This window comes from Plodia interpunctella, chromosome 6, assembly GCF_027563975.2.
Source record: "Plodia interpunctella isolate USDA-ARS_2022_Savannah chromosome 6, ilPloInte3.2, whole genome shotgun sequence".
Taxonomy (NCBI): domain Eukaryota; kingdom Metazoa; phylum Arthropoda; class Insecta; order Lepidoptera; family Pyralidae; genus Plodia; species Plodia interpunctella.
Window position 1 is genome coordinate 9,773,483 of NC_071299.1, and position 17,281 is coordinate 9,790,763.

Sequence of the window (17,281 nt, forward strand, 5' to 3'; positions counted from 1 at the left end):
CCTAATTTTTAAGCTAGCTGCACGCTATAGGTATCGGACAGATGACGACAAGATTGCACCAACATTGCAGTATGTAGGTATGAGAGCTTTATTTACTGCAATAAAAAACCAGCAATGTATATCGAATCCGCCAAAGTTCGGGGAACTGTTTCGCAATGTATAGTCGGCATTTTACGACACACGGCTGAAATTTTATCACCAAATTTCTAACATAAAAATGAGTTAGTTTGTAAACAATTCCATGTAATTTATTGCTTGCTTCCAATGATAGAAAACATCGTGAGGAAACTTGCACACAGGCTGATTTCTTAGATTATTTTGATAAATAAATTATCATGATCTTCAACTGCTAGCGTTAAATGGGTTTGCATTTCACTTCTCACTATCGAATTTATTCGAAGTGAGACGCAGTGCACCAATCAGATTGCGGTGTGGTTGACTTTGCGTCACAATGGCATACTGTGATTGGTTCGCTGTGTCTCTTGTCCAATCGATTCGATGGTGAGAAGTGAAATGCTAACCCGCACTTCACCCTCCGGCTGCATCTTGTCTATGTTATTATGGTTTCACCCAAGCGAAGCCGGAGTGGGCCTCTAGTAATATATAAGTAAGTATAAACTTCATTGTAGGTACTCTTTAAGGTGACATTAAAAGCGACATAGAAATATAGACAAGATGGTTTATTACGCGCTAAATATAGATTTTTTCCTTACAATAATCATAAGAAAATCTTTGGGAGATTCCCGTTTTTCCCAATATAATTTGGTTTAAATCTTTGATCTTGGTCAGTTTCTACGAAATAAAATAGCCGGAGCGAGGCCGGCTATTAAAGAAAAGATTTAAAGAAAGAAGTTACATTAGCATACGAAAGTAAAAACAAAGATTTTATTTTGTATTTTTTTATTGCGTAAAAACTTTCTCATCTAGTTATTTATTTACAATCACATTTCATAATCATAATATAATTATACGTAATCACTTATCGTCTACGCGCTATTTACTACATTATAATTATCCCCCTCATTGGGAAATAATCTTAAATCTTATACGGGCATTCAGAGAATTTGTAAACTCATATTATGCCGTATTTTATGATTATGTATGTTTTTAGGAACGGAATAAAGACTTTAACCACAGACTTACCTCTAGGTGACAAATCAGTCCATGTTTTACAATAATTAGGTACCATTTAGGTACTTTTGATTTAAATAACCATAACCGTGGATGAAGTTATCTTTACAAATTACTTAAAAATCTTTACAAAACTGATTTGTAACTTCTTTTTTTCTAATTCATAGTAATTTTAGTAGCAATAAGATTTTGCCAGATCCATAACAAGCGTCTGATGACGTCACAATGCAATTTATTTTCTGATAAAATTATTTGAATTTATTCAACTGGAAGTGACGTCGTCCGACCCATATTCTTAGACATGTGACTTCTATAGACAAAATGTAACACAATTGGATGAGCCGATTCAAGAAAAAATGAAACGTTTTAATTTTGATTTATCAATACTGGCTATGAGTTTAAAGTGATTTTTTTCGACATCTTCAATTAGGTCATCCAAATATGATTTTTCTTTGACGTTGCCCCATAGCGGGGCATTTTACTGCTCAGTGTAGCGGTAATACTGTGGGGCCTGTTGTTGTGGGTGGGCCTGCGGCTGTTGCCTGGGCACGTGGGCGATTTGGGCTTGGGGCTGCTGGTGTTGATGTTGTAGCAGCTGGGGCTTCGGCGTCGGGATTTTCACTACAATGTCGGTGGGTTGTCGTGAAACCTGCAATTTATAGGTACAGTATTACAGTCAGTTATTTAGCAAAGTTACAAACTACAAGCTATCATGTTGCAGAGTAATAGCCTAGTGCAGGGTTTCTCAAACGTACTACCCCTATTAGACACACAAGATCACGGCGAGCCCTTGTAAAAAATAAAACAATTGAATGACAACAATATCGCGTCAGATCTGGCCGCGTGGAAATTGATAGGTTGAAACGAAATATAAAATAGTAGCTTTTGCCCACAACATCGTATGTGAGTAAAAATCCGTTTCCCGTGGAAATTTCAGGAAACCCTTTCTTAGTGCTCCCCTACACTGTCCTAGGAACCTACACACAAAATTTCAGCTTTCTACGCCCAGTAGTTAGTTGCTTGTGCGTTGTCTGTCAGTAACGCAAGAGTTTTATATAGACAAAGATAATAGATGTCTTGGTTATGTATTTGTGGTACGCATATCCCACTTTGAACAACCTAGGGCGTGTTTGTCAGTTAGCCTGGCCAAGTATAGTAGTCTACTATCGTTGGCTCACAGTCACTTTCTCTCAAGCACGCTACGGTTATAGTATTGTATTTGCCATGGTTTTCTCGAGAAATCGCATGACACATTATATAGTAAGCACTTAGGTACCACAAATAGAGCGCTATAATTTTACGTTAACCCATCTGAGCTAGTTTCCATTTATATTATTCGCTGTGACGCTTCAAAGTCGCTGTGATTTACTACCTGCCGGTCATCTGCCTGACGTCTTTGGGAATGCTGCTGTTGCCTCTAAGTTGTAAACACGTTTTATGCTTTAATAGTCGACTCGAAGAATATCCACGTCACCGGACGTATCTTTCTTATACTGCACCGGTAGCAAGTGGTGGTGTATGAAAATTAATGTAACAAGTATAGATTGGTATAGGTACCTATACTTGATATACTCATGTAAGATTCTACCCAGGGATAATACGACCAAAGGCAGACGTCTTAACTACAGGTTACACCGCTTCTTTTAAATACATTAATCAAGGGTCAAGATGAATAAATGAGCTCAAACTCAATAATGTTACGTAATTTCTGTTGCAGAGTTCCTAGAGTTTGCATAATATATATGTAATATTGCTTTCATATTACATTACTTTAGCTACTAGAATTTCAGAAAAACAGAAAAGCGTGAAGATTGTTTAAAACTTGCAGAATTTGATTAAGTACAGATATGTTTGAGTCTTCCTACTGGCATTTGTCTAGTCAAATAGACCTTTGCATGTAATTTTTCCACGAAACTTTTTTAGAGAGAACAATCCTAGAGCGTACAAACTGGAAAAAGTTGAGAATGTAACAAAGGATACAGGATACATCCTGTATCCTTTGTTACATTCTCGATTTTATTTTAACTGGGTACCTGATTTCAACAAAATCCACAATCGCATCAAAACTTTTTTATTTACAATACTTACCTGATATAATCATCAAGTTAGAATTTCGGCTAATACTTTACAAAAAAAAAAATACACCACGGATTTGTTGTTTTGTTGTGTGATAAAGTATTGTGAGAGAGAGGTGTGTAGTAATTAGAGACATTTGTCCTGTGGGACACTACTTCTATATTGTCCCACAGGGTAAATGTTTCGACTGCTACACATCTCTTCCCAAAGCAAAGCAAAATCGTCGTCAAGTTACCTCAGCTTTGAAGCCCTCCTTAGGGTCAGCAGTGTAAGTGACAGTTCTGACGAAGCCATCGCTGTCGACCACGGAGTAGGAGCCCTTGATGACGTCACCGTCTCTCTGCTCCTTCCGGTTCTGATAGTTTGTGTACTGGTCGTCGTTCACATCGAAACCGAACTGGTATGATGGATGAGGCTGTGGGAGAGGAAACAGTGAATCAAGTTTTGTTAGATTTGACTAGCAGAGGGTTATAGTTAGAAGCACCGATTCTGCTGGAGTCTGGAGTGAGACTGGAGAACAATAGCGCTTAACAAAAGACTATCGCTTTCTCATTTTAAAGGCCATGATTGACTTTATAGTCAAGAGTATTCCTACTCTTGACCCCTCCAAAGTTCGTACCAATTTTCTTTGCTTACTTTGTTACTTTGCTGTCTTCGATCTTAGAGAATAAAGCCTATGTCCGAATGCGGTTGAAGCAAGGGTGCGATGATATTATTTTAAGAAATAGGTAGAACTCTCCCCAATATAGTACGAGTATACCGTCCTACATTATGCATGAAAACAGACACAGAAAACATTCCTATTTTTATGTAATTGAAGTAAATAATTTTCGAATTATTTGGAACAATGTAATACGATAAATCTGGAGCAGCCAGCTGCAATGCAAGGCTTAAAATGCAATGTGCCCCAGAAAGGTAATGCACTAACAGAGCGGCAAGCGTTGAGTTCGCAGTGAAAGTCATACACTCGATACATTACGCGATTCCCTGTTGTTTCATACGTGTTCCAACTATAGTTGTTGGACAGGTCTGTGGATTGACAATAAGTCATGTAATGCACACAATTCACATTAAATTTCTGTACAATCGGAAGTTACAAGGGTTACTGCCCCAAGATACTTAGTTTACGTCACCATGAAACCAAAAAAGATATTTTTTTATTATCGTGTGTTTTGTGTTCGTGTTGTATCTGGATAATGAGAGAGATCGAAAGAACAAAATGTATTGAATAATAAAATAGTTTCTGTAATATCTTTATAATTTCGACTTGGTGACAACAAGGATGCCAAAAACCTTATGGAGTGGTAAATTTTAAGTTGGGCCCAAATAAAAAGGACGTTGGCCCTTAATTGTAAGCCAAAATAGATTGTTCTTAATTGTCTAATTGCGATGTTACACAAGTCTGAAATCAAGATATGACTCATTTGTATATCAGTAAACATCCTTCTAAAATGTCAATGTTATGCTTGAGCTAGCCCATTAGTCACAGAGTTACAACACTGTTGAATGCCAGAGTGCAGATAACGGCCGAATGTCCCGTTCGCATTGGCGCAATCTCAGGAATCTAGGCTTGATTGGTTATTCTAGGTTACTGGACGTTATTTTTTATTACCAATCTTTTAATTGTGAAAATAAAATTCTTCGTTTTTTGAAAATAAGTGTAATAAGTGGCCATTTAGTGGGTCAATTCGTGATTGTTTATTGTCTGTCGTTTATTCATGTTCCATCTTAAATAGGTGGACTGTATTTCTTTTATTTATTGGTGGACTAATCTTCTCCTCACATACATACCTACCTTTTACATGCATACTATTAATAAATTTCGAATTCACGTGATTGAAATATACTCTCGAAATTTACATGCGTCATTCACGTAAAGTCAAGTCACGGGCAATATTTGAATGTGAAAATTCCGAGAGGCGGACTTTCCACACAGTAGCAGTAGATAGGAGTTTTACTATCTATAACTCGGGTTATTGTGTGAACATAGAAGAAAGAGATGACTTACGCAGGAATGTAAGTCTTCCTGAACCTGGGCCGCTTGAGTCTGTGGCTGAGGCCTGTATTGCTGCTATTGCTTGGAAATAGAGGACTAGACTAAGAAGGAATGTGACTTACGTCATAGTCTTCCTGTGGCTCCTGGGCAGCTTGCTGTCTCTGTGGCTGGTACTGTGGCTGAGGCCTGTACTGCTGGGGTTGGGGCTGTTGATACTGCTGCTGATATTGTGGCTGATAGTCCTCACTCTGAGCAGAATAGGGCTGTGATGAAGAAATAAGAGATTAAAGAAAGGGTTATACTCGTGATTCTACACGAATACGCCATCGAATATCTAACTTCAGGAAAATCTATGGATCATTGTGATTTTTCTTTCGCGATTTCAGGGTTGCTTCCATATGAAAAGTTGTTCAGGATAGCAATGTATACAAATTATATTATATTACTTACAAGGCGAGCTGGAGCGGCAGCGACGGGCCTGGCTATGACTTGAGCCTGTGCTTGAGACTGCCCGATGTACTGTCTAAGTAGATGAGGAGGTATGCCCTCGACCTGACCAAAGAAGGGGACAGTAAATATTTGTGACGGCAGTAAAATAAATTAATTCAACCAGTTAAAAATAGTTTTTGAAAATTTATCGGCATCGTTTTAATGCAGCTATTTCGCCATTATCGGTTAATTAAAAAACTTATAAATAAATTAGCTACAGTATCGCTAGGTTGAAGTTAAACTTTGACAATTCTGTGTATAGATCAATCAAAAGAGGAAAAATACCCAGATTCTGTGCGTTAAACTAATTATATATACTTTAGTATCACTTTTCTTCTGAACATTTATCCCAGTTGTAAATCGTAGGAGCTTCTTGCTTCCTTAGTTTTTCTCCTGCAAAAATTTAAAATTCAAACACTTTTTCTCGTCAGTTTTTATATTTATAGTTATTTCTCACAAGCTACAAACTACTGGCATTTCGGAACGAGCACTGCTGAGAAGAAATGCCGAAAGAAACTCATTTGAACAGTGTTGGTCCCTATCATGCCAGATCGGCATACCATTATTGTTTCTTACAATGTTTTTTTTTCTAATAATATATAAAAGTACATAATATACATAGTCAAAAGGTATATCAAAACAGGTTATGATTGTGATCCGAGTGCTGATTATAATGCACTTCGCACGGTCTTATTCAGACCAATAATTGGCACGCATATCCTCAACAATCTTTTTACAACTTGACATTTATTATATAATTAATTATAATATATTTTTTTCTTTATTATACATATTATATCTATAGCATATGTATTGCATATAATCAATTGAATTATACTTGTAAGATTACTATCACAGACGAGAGGTTATTTAAAAGAAGCGTGTAATTAGTGTAACCAATCATTTGTTTCGTCTCCCTAGGTAATAGCACAGGTATAATAGTATTACTAAGCTTGAATGGTTTTAGAAAGTAGCTCGATGTTACGTAGATCCGACTTCATAAAATGAATTCATCATTTTCAACAAAATTACTGTTACTGTGATTCGTTTCCGTGGAAAATTGACTTCAACTATACCTATAACTAGCTGTCTCCGTGCTCATAGAGATGCTATAAAACTTCAGAATTCATAATTTCTTGGTTTATACTTTACTAACGGCCCGTGCCGGCTTCGCTCTGGTATAAAATTCATAATTATAGGTACTATACACTTAAACGTTCCTCAGGAAGCACGCTATTAATAAAAAAAACAGCATTAAAATTCGTTCTGTAGTTTTTAAAATCTAATCATACATAGGGACAGATAGTGGAGAGCGACTTTGTTTTATACTATGTAGTGTAGTGATAGTGAAACTGAACGGTCTTCGGAGAGTTAGGAAAATTGGGAACACGCTTAGATGATATTACTTAATTACGTGATGATGAAGTTACTAATAGTTCTAGAATTGGACCACTACATATCCTCTGATGGATGTCGTATGAGGCGACCAAGGGACAGCCTAGGCTACTGCAATATTTTACATCAGACAAGCGGCTGTTTATAACACAGCCAAATTTTCAGAGATTAGTTTTTAGGCTTTCGAAGCATCGCAGACACGAACGAAACGTTAAACATGTGAATGTGAGAGATAACAGACAGAAGAAGTAACTAAATCTGTTGTGATGTCTCTATAGCACAAATATTTATCACATCCAATCGACAGCCGTCACGGTGTTAACCCTTGTTAATTAGAAAATACAAGCAGTAATTTATCAATAATAGGGCCAGTGTACGGTCTAATCGACCGATGAGTGGTTACATAACTGGTCTAGTTTAGGTAACTAGTATAAACACGACGTATAGACTACGGTTGAGCAAGCTTTCTTATTTGGTTATGAAGTTTAACGATGGTTTTAAATTGAGCAGGCTGGGTACTAAATCATTAATCATCAAGATTTTGCGCACTTTTGTTTGTACCATTATAATTTTATTACACAGTATAAACTAAATTCGCATCCCATGTCTCTAGTATGCAAGTACGCAATAGATTTTGATGTGAGTTTTTTAAATAGAACTTTCATATATTTTTAGAAAAAAAAAAACATTGTAAGAAACAATAATGGTAAGCCAATCTGGCATGATAGGGACCAACACTGTTCAAATAAGTTTCTTTCGGCATTTCTTCTCAGTAGTGGTCGTTCCGAAATGCCAGTAGTTTGTAGCTTGTGAGAAATAACTATAAATATAAAAATTTACGAGATTAAGTGCCTGTGAAGGTCTAATTTCTGAATAAATTATTTGAATTTGAATTTGAATAGATAGTGTGATTTCTGAGGCGGGTTTAGATGTATAATTTACTAGTTTTTGCCCGCGAACTCGTCCGCGTGAATTTATCTTTTCTCAAAAATGATCGCAAAATAGAAATAAAAGAAATTAATAACTGTCAGGTGGCGTTAGTGTGCGAAGAATAATCGGCTTACTTAATAATGTTATGTAACTATAAATCATACGTCTCCGGCTAGTTGTGTAGGTATGTATACGATTGAAGTTCAAAGAAGTCTAACCAGAAGCCAATTATTTAGTTAAATAAACTACAAAATGATATACTGAAGGCTTTTGTGAAATATATTATGCATACAGTACAGGTTGCATTTAAGTATCAGAATTTACTTCACATTTTTAGAACGTAAACGTGTGTGTTATGCAAATCATTGTCCGATGATTATTCGCTCTATTTCTTCTTAACCGGTGTAATTTTCGGTCGTTAACATAGTTTTACTTGGAAGAGGTTGCGTGATAATTCGTAATACAAAATCGTGACCAAAAATATTATGTCAAATAAAAAGCAATGATATTTTCAAGTGCATTTTATTTAGTCTTTAGATGAATATTATTTTTATAGCTGATTTGGAAATGAGACATTAAGTTTAGGTACCAGCTGTTTCCCTTTCCCGCGCAGATCGTAAAAGTCAATCAAAGGAATGGCTATAAATTTTGGATTAACTGATTGACCCGGGTCTTGAATGTTTATCTACATATGTATTTGTTATAAAATATAGTATCGTTGAGTTAGTATCCCATAACACAAGTCTCGAACTTACTTTGGGGCTAGCTCAATCTGTGTGATTAGTCGTAATATATTTATATTTAATTCCGACCTACTGTTACAGATGGTCGTGACTCGCAATGAATGAATGGATTATAGATTGTCTGACATTACCAGACAAGGCTGGGTATTGTGTGAAATGTCAGATCTGGTTCATTGATAGAATTATATGTCGGTAAATAAGTTTATCCATACAATTGTATATGCGAAAGTTTGTTGCGCTTTGACGGCTTCAACTATTAGACCGATCTTGATGAAATTTGGAATCCATGTAGTTAAACATAGGCTATTTTTTTCTAAAATTTCTACAATGTTGACCATTATAATTTGATTGTGATAGTTTGTATGAAAATCATCTTGAAATACACGACTTAATTAGCTATCACAAAAAATATTGGTCCTAGAAATTTGTAGCCTGGCATTAGTTTACATAATAATCACAAAAAATAAAGCCTACAGAAGTAACTACATATTCTACGATGACAAAGTCGATGGTAAACTTCTCGCTGTTCTCGTGGTAAACAGTCTCATCAAAAACACTTAACTAATATCCGAAGAAAATCATATTATTAGCTACTAATGTCATAGCAAATTGACGATAATTTGCACGACATCACAACCTAATTAGAATTTAATCGCGTTTTTGCATAGAAAATTAATGCTTCCGTCGCTTTCTTCATGCAAAAAGAGTAATTTTAAATTGTTACGTCCGGGGTATAGTTTTTACATTATATTTAATAAATAGATAAATCCCAAATAATATAAAAAATATATAATAAAAATATTAACCTTTATTTTCTATACACGTGCGTAAATTTGACTCTTTTTTTTTATTATGTGGTAATTTCTCAATAGCTACGAACTACTCTGGCATTTCGGAATGACTACTGCTGAGAAGAAATGCCGAAAGAAATAACAAACTCATTTGAACGGTGTCGGTCCCTATCATGCCAGAAGGGCTTACTATTAATATTTCTCATATTTTTTTTTCTAATATTATAGTATTATACAAAGTACATAGTCACAAAGTATATAAAAACATGTTATGATTGTGATACGAGTGCTGATAAACAAAATATAGAGGTAAAACACAATTAACCACACAAAAATATATATATGGGAAACATGTTGATCAGTTCTCTCTGGCAGCATACATTCACGAGTTGACGCATGTGTCAGCCATCGCGTACGAATGCGATCTAATTAATCTAATGATGGTAAATAGAACACTATTTTACGGAACATATTGTCTTTTACTAATAAGGTACTTAGACGTTGACTCTTCCGAGTAAGTGCACAAATTACAGCACAAAAACACGGCATAACTTGTAATATTTGTAATCGTCGATTGCGGCGACACGCTATATAGGTACGCATGCAGCTCAAGTTATCGTAATAAATATGAGGTATAATTATTAGGAGGGTTTCATTTTGTAATCGAGATACATTTTTTGTTTGTAATTACTTTATTTAGGCACAAGAAACAGAAAATGCACTAGCAACGGCGGATTTATCCCATTGAGTTGAGGGACCTCTTCCATTTAACCGATAAGAAAAAACATAGATTCAAACTCAAAGAGCAAAAGAAGGGATTCCTTGGTAAATCTATTCAACTTTGTCAATATTTAATTTAAAATGTCATTATTAATAAAGTAGACACATTTTTTCTTTTTGTCTTTTTATAAGTATAGTTTCAAACAGAGATCTTGTACTTCACTTGCGCTTTGGAGATGGTGTAATTTTTTTAGCTTAACTTAAAGACTAGTTGAGCTAATCATAACGATTTAAAAAGCTATGAATATTACAAACATATTTTTATGTATTTAAAAAATATATATCACATCACGTCGACACAGTGTTAACAAAAAACTACCCTATGTGTTATACCAATTTATATTCTTCACGTGTACCAAAGTTCATAACAAACAGTCTAGTAGATTTTACAGGAAAGAGTTACAAAACAAACACAAACTTTCGCATTTATACGTAATATTAATAGGATATATAAAATTACAAAAATATCTTTCTAACTTTTTATATAGAAGAAGTAATATATAATATATAAACAAGAAAGAAGTTACGATTTATTTTGATATACTTTTTTTTTAAGTTTTGTTTTTATGGATTTAATTTTAAAAAATACTGACTTGTTGAGTCTGGTACTGATGTTGGGGCCTCGGCGCCGGTCCTGCCAAAGCACACCCGAAAACCGCCAAAATTACACACTGACGTAACATGTTAACTTTTCATACACTTATATAAAACAATTTAAAAAAATTATAAAGGCCACAATACACTCGCGTTCAGGATCACGTATGCAGTGCGTGTACTGTACTCTCACTTTATATAGAATCACTAGAGTGGTGGCGGTATACTGTGTGTGGGTGTTTCGATTTCATCTTTGTTTGATTTTAATGTTTATTATTTTAATTTGATTAAGGGCCTTTCGATCCTCTGCCCCTGTTCCTTACTTACTTTCTAATACATAATTGTAATCTGACAGGCAAACTAACTGCCAGAAAAAACCTGCCTAAAGTCATCTGCTAGTGAGCCATGTTCATCACTTGTGAAACACAATTTCAAAGCTGTCTGTTCGATATGTTATGCCGTCTCGTCTGTAGTCGAACAGTTTGCCAAACTTTGGTGGATTCGGTGCACATTGCTGGTTTTTCATTGCGGTAAATAAAAGCACTCATACTTAGGCAATGTTCACGCATGTGCCTGAGTTCGGCGACAGACTGGAGCTAACATTGCATATATGCTATCGTGTTCTATATATGAGCAAGCGGATATGTATTTATTTATTCGATTTTTCAGTGTAACATTACGATTTTGGGTGATAAAACGTAGCAGAAGACAGAACGAAAGAAAGAACAATTTATTTGCAAAAAACATGAGTAATAAAACAAATTGCACCTTTAATTCTGGACTAAATTGGCTAAATATATGACTGTAAGAAGAAATAATTCTCAAATTATTATAAACTAACTTTTGCCGGCGGCTTCGCCCGCGTAAATTTCCCACGGAAACAGTTGTTTTTCGGGACGAAATGTACCCTACTATGTCCCTTCTTCATACTTCAAACTACGTGTGTTCAAAATTGCAAGAAGATTGGTCGAGTAGATAGAGCGTGAGGAGGTAACAAACTCACTTTCGCATTTGTAATATTAGGATTTGATTGTAATTCAAAAACTAGATTTACAAGTTGCACAAGAAGTGTTCACAAGATACTTTAATATTTAACGTCTCTTTAAATCACATTCGGTCATTTTAATTGTCACGAATTGAAATTAAGAAGTAAGTGAATATTATCGTTCAAAATCGAGTTTGTCATGTATAACGTTGAAACAGTTTTTATTACGTGTGCCAAAAATTAATGTATTGATAAGTTTTCAGCATCAGTTTAATGTTCAGACACACACTTTTTTAGGCAGTTATGTAAACTAAGCTGGTTTCAGTGTTCCCAACACAGTCCACATATATAAAAACATTAGGTACAGAGTTAATCAAAGCCAGATATTAGATCTTTACGGACACTTTTTCAAATCAAACGTTAATTATATAGTATTAAGAAAAGCTACAAACTACTAGCATTTCGGTACGAAAATTACTCAGACGAAATGCGGATAAAAATATTTTTAACAACATCAGTGATATGGCTAATAAACGTTAAAAGAATAATGAGGCGAATTGGCGTAATTTCGTAATTTTTTAACTTGCAATAATATTTTATTACCTGGCTATATTTTATTGTTTTGTCTTTCATACTGATCCGAGTAGAAAAGAAAAGTAGAGTGCGTCAGATTTGGATTTCGAAATTGAAAATAAATAAATGGTCTTCCTTCCTGGCTCTGTCTACCCCAAAGTGGAAAAGACGTGATACTGTATCAGTTGCCTTACAAAAACGGTGGTGGTGTAATGGTTAAGACGCCCGCCTGTGGATCGAAAGGTCTCAGATTCATATCCTACTCGTGCCATATGATTTTGTATACCAATGTGATTCATATAGAGTAGTTTTCATACACTTGCTTCCGGTGAACGAAAATCACCGTCGTTAGGAGAAACCTGCACACTGGTTGACAGTTTAGTTCCCTAGTGTGTATGCGACTACCTATACCACTAGATGGAGGTAAGTAGGCGAAAGTCATGTCAGATGCCTTTAGGCGACTTGAATAAAATCTGACACCAGTGTTAGCAACACACTCGATATGATCTCGATGATGATGAGTTGCCTTACAAAATACACTAACGCGTTATGTATAAAGTATAAAAATATTATCATTTTTCCCAATTTTTTTTTATAGCCTGTGGTATTCCACTCTTGGGCAAAGGCCCCAAGGCCCCCCTCTAATACGTCATCCATCTCTATCCATTGCGGTCAAAGAAATATAATATTATATCCTAACTAATATTATAAATGTGAAAGTAAGTTTGTTTGTTTGTTACCTCTTCACGCTCTATCTACTCAACCGATTTTCTTGAAATTTCGTATACATGTAGTTTGAAGTATGGAGAAGGACATAGGGTACCATTCATCGCGGAAAATTAACGCGGGCGAAGCCGCGGGTAGAAGCTAGTTGCTTGTATATAATTTTTTTTCATGTTTGAAGAGGAAGCCTGTGTCTTTCTACATGCTCTTTATTAGATTGGATAGCAAAATGTGTTGATAAGAATGACTACATAAAAGCGAGATCAATCACTGCGCTGCCGAAAACACGACCGACTTAATACCGGTCACTTGTGTCATTCCTGGGCACGTGTTCGTTCATATCTATATTGGTAAGATACCAAAATATCTAGAGAACGGATTGGTATATCGTGCACGTGCGGTAATATAAGTAGCTACTTAGTACCATAAGTAGCTACTCAGTAGTACTAGTGGTACTAGTAGTACCACTTAGTAGTACTAGTGCAAAGCAATTGCTGACAAGTGCATTATTTATAACGAAATTTATAACTTTTAAAATGCTCTTGCTTAGCCCTATCACAGTATCAAACGCTTCAAAATACCTATTTAGTTTTTGTAATCTATACATATGTATAAAACATTAAGTAGGCTATGTCTGTACATTGCAGATATAAAAGAAAAATAATTATTTGGTGTATTTATGGAAATAAAAGAAGCTAAAACATTTATTTTAAATTTCGGTCGGTTTTTCTGCTGACAGCATGCCATGTTGAATGGCAAGGCTTAGTCTCTGGGCGAGATATATATTATGTACTTATTGTTTATTTTAAGTGTTTCGAGCTTATGTGTTAGTTTCGATAATCGTAATACTTAATGTACCTACTCCTAAATTAATATTGTCTGCTATTTAGATCCGAAAAGATGAAGAGAATCAATCATGAGACATGTTTAATTGTCAGACATATTAAATAATACTCGACTTTCAATATTCATTTCGCTACAACTATTGAACGGCTGAACCGATTTTGATCAAACATATCTAAGAACCACCGCATAAAAATTAGCTATCAAATAAAAAAAAACTGCATCCAAATCGGTTCACCTGTTGATGAGCTACGGTGCCTTGTTCACAGAGAGACAGGCACACTTAGCGGTCAAAGCGGTGGTGGTGTAATGGTTAAGACGCCCGCCTGTAGATCGAAAGGTCCCAGGTTCGAATCCTACTCGTGCCACACGAGTTAATATACCAATCTGACTCATGTATAGTAGTTTCATCGACCACCACTTGCTTCCGGTGATGGAAAACATCGTGAGGAAACCTGCACACTGGTTGATTCTTATTAACTTGTGTGTGAAATGGAGAAGGCAATGGCAAACCACTCCATTAATAATGCCAAGAAAGTTGTTGTGTGTGTTTCATTCCATGTAATAACCACGACGCTCAGCCATGAGGAATACCTACGACTATGAAGAAACGGTCAAATTTATAACACCACTCTTTTTGCGAATGAATGATACTCGACAAATACTCATATATACCTATCTGTTTCAGTTTAAATTTACATAGGCGGCTCCAATTTTGCGAAATCTAATGAATGCACGTGCAATCAACTTGAAAAAGTGAGATTTAACATTGATACTTTTTGGCTCGAATCGTCAATAGTTTTATATAATCCTTGTCAATGTCACAGTTATAACGATAAATCAATTAACTTGTACTCTTGTCTATTAATTAAACTGTTTTATAATGAAATCCCGGGTAAAAATATTAACTAGCTTTTGCCCGCGGATTCGCCCACGTGAATTTCCTACGGGAACAGTTATTTTTCTGGGATGAAATGTGCCTTATGTCCTTCTCAGTACTTCAAATGACATGTATGCAAAATTTCAAGAAGATTGGTTGAGTAGATAGAGCGTGAAGAGGTAACAAACGAACTTACTTTCGCATTTACTTTACTAAACTTTCCTCAGGCATCACGCTATCAAAACCGCATGAAAATCCGTGCAGTCGTTTTTGAGTTTATCGCAACAGACACACAGACAGACGCGGCTAAGGACTTTATTTTATAATACGTAAGGACGTAATGATACAAATGATACAGATGATATAGCTTCGCTGGATGTGGCGCATGTGGATCACTGTATATCTTACCGTGGACGTCGTACGAGGCGATTAAGGGATAAAATGACTTGACAGCTGACAAGTAATGGAAGCATCTCTATATAGACAGAAAAATAATAACATATGGATTTTTTAAATTCCCAATTCTATATCGTTTAGAATTTAATTAGTTTTTTTCTATGCCCAGGCACTTCTTCAGCGGTTAAAAGTCAGAGCCTTTTTTTTATCCACTAGGTACACACAGTCTTTAGCACCTTTAATTATCAGAAATAGCTGATAAGCGTTCTTTAGGACATGATGATTAATTACTGTCAGTGCGTAAACAGTTCGGTGCCTGGCAAATGTTATTTCAATTATATTAGGTCCTTTTTCGGACGGGAATCAATAAAATCTTCGAAGGCGATTCGGACTGCACTATTGGAGTTGATTTTTTTTCCTTGGAAGAAGTTATCCAAATTTCGAAAAAAAATGGTAAGCTGTTGGAGCAAGGCCCCGGGAGTACGGTGGATGTCTTAGATATTCCAATTGAAGCTCCTCTAATTTGGTAGCCGTCTGTTGTGCAGTGTGTGGTCTAGCGTTGTCGTGAAGCAGCAGTAGCTTTTCCATCATAGTTTGCAATTGCTGACAATAGACGTCTGCCGTAATCGTCTGGCCAGATTTGAGAAAACTGTAATGAACGACACCGGCACTAGTCCACCAAACGCTTACAAGTGACTTTTTTGGGTCAATTTTCGCTTGATTGGATTTGGTTGGCTGGCCAGGGTCCAGCCATTGCGATGTGCATTTCCGATTATCGTAGAGAATCCAATTCCATCACAGGTAATGATTTGGTTTAAAAACCCTTCATTATTGTGCCGATTAAGTAATGTAACGCAGCAGTCGACATGCGTTTGCCGGTTTGCTTCACTCAATTCGTAAGATTTCAAGTTTCTTAATCTTCCCAATTTGATTCAAATGGATTAAAATAGTTTTATCACTAACACCGAAGCCTGAAGCTAACTCTGACGTGGTTTGCGATGGATTCGCTTTCACAATAGCCTTCAATTCTTCATTATCAACTAGGGTCTCCGGCCGTCCACGGGGCTTATTCTGCAGGTCGAAATTTCCAGAACGAAAACGTTGGAACCAAAACGCACTGTGTTTTCTTTTCTGACACGACCGCCATACACATCACTAACCCTTCGAGCCATTTCCGCAGCACTGGTGCCACGGTGGAACTCATACTCGTAAATAACGCGATATTTCAAGTTTTCCATTTTGTAAACTGAGTGACGCAAACCGAAAAATCAGAAGAAAAAAAAAAGAAAAGAATGACGGTTAACGAAACACTAATACATGTACAAAAATACCTGTATAAATTTGAATTTGGAATTTCTAACTAAAGAGGAGAAATTTGTGATTAAAGTGACCAGTACGACAAAACGCCAATTTCATATGTAAGGACCTAATACCTATTTATTTCAAGGTCTCCACGAGACAGGCTCGTTCTGGTGTGGAGACCACAAGTTAACTACAAATCACCTGTGTATTTACACAAAATGTATTTTTCAGTAATTATAATTTGAGTCACAACGTGTTATATAGGAATGATGTTCTTTTTATGGCAATAAATTTATTCTTATTAGGTTAGAAAGTTAATACAATATTTCGCAACGTACGCGTTTCGGTTGAAAGACAAATGTGAAATATGTCATTGCCCTGTAAAGTGAAGGTACATAACTTGTATCTTAGTAACTGAGAATATCATTCCTGAGGTAGTATATTGCATGTGACGTGTCGCAATGTCGGGTGTGGAGAGTTCAGTGGAGCGAACCGCGCCCTTCCAACAGAGACGGAATAGGGGCCCAGATGGTTCCCTATTTTTATGCATACGATTTTATGTCATAATTTAACATGGCATACGTTTACTTATCATAATAATAGTTACGCACAATATTAATTTGGCATAATATTTTAGGCACAATTTTTTTACTC

General features: G+C 35.9%; 1 protein-coding gene across 1 annotated transcript; it reads right to left on the reverse strand.

Moving 5' to 3' along the window:
* Positions 1 to 661: 661 nt before the first annotated feature.
* Positions 662 to 11,103, reverse strand: Cpr66D (Cuticular protein 66D). The gene is made up of 5 exons (XM_053746799.1): positions 10,925 to 11,103; positions 5,654 to 5,755; positions 5,326 to 5,466; positions 3,443 to 3,622; positions 662 to 1,780 (listed from the first exon to the last, which is right to left on the reverse strand). Exons 1-5 carry the CDS (start codon positions 11,012 to 11,014, stop codon positions 1,610 to 1,612), a joined length of 684 nt encoding a protein of 227 aa, XP_053602774.1. The 5' UTR covers positions 11,015 to 11,103; the 3' UTR covers positions 662 to 1,609.
* Between the last annotated feature and the right edge of the window lie 6,178 nt (positions 11,104 to 17,281).

Coding starts and splice junctions, on each gene's coding strand:
- Cpr66D (XM_053746799.1), bottom strand. CDS start 11,014: ATGTTACGTCAGTGTGTAATTTTGGCGGTTTTCGGGTGTGCTTTGGCA. Junction 5,467..5,653: donor CTGCCGCTCCAGCTCGCCTT/GTAAGTAATATA, acceptor TCTTCATCACAG/CCCTATTCTGCTCAGAGTGA. Junction 3,623..5,325: donor AGCCACAGGAAGACTATGAC/GTAAGTCACATT, acceptor CCTCTCCCACAG/CCTCATCCATCATACCAGTT.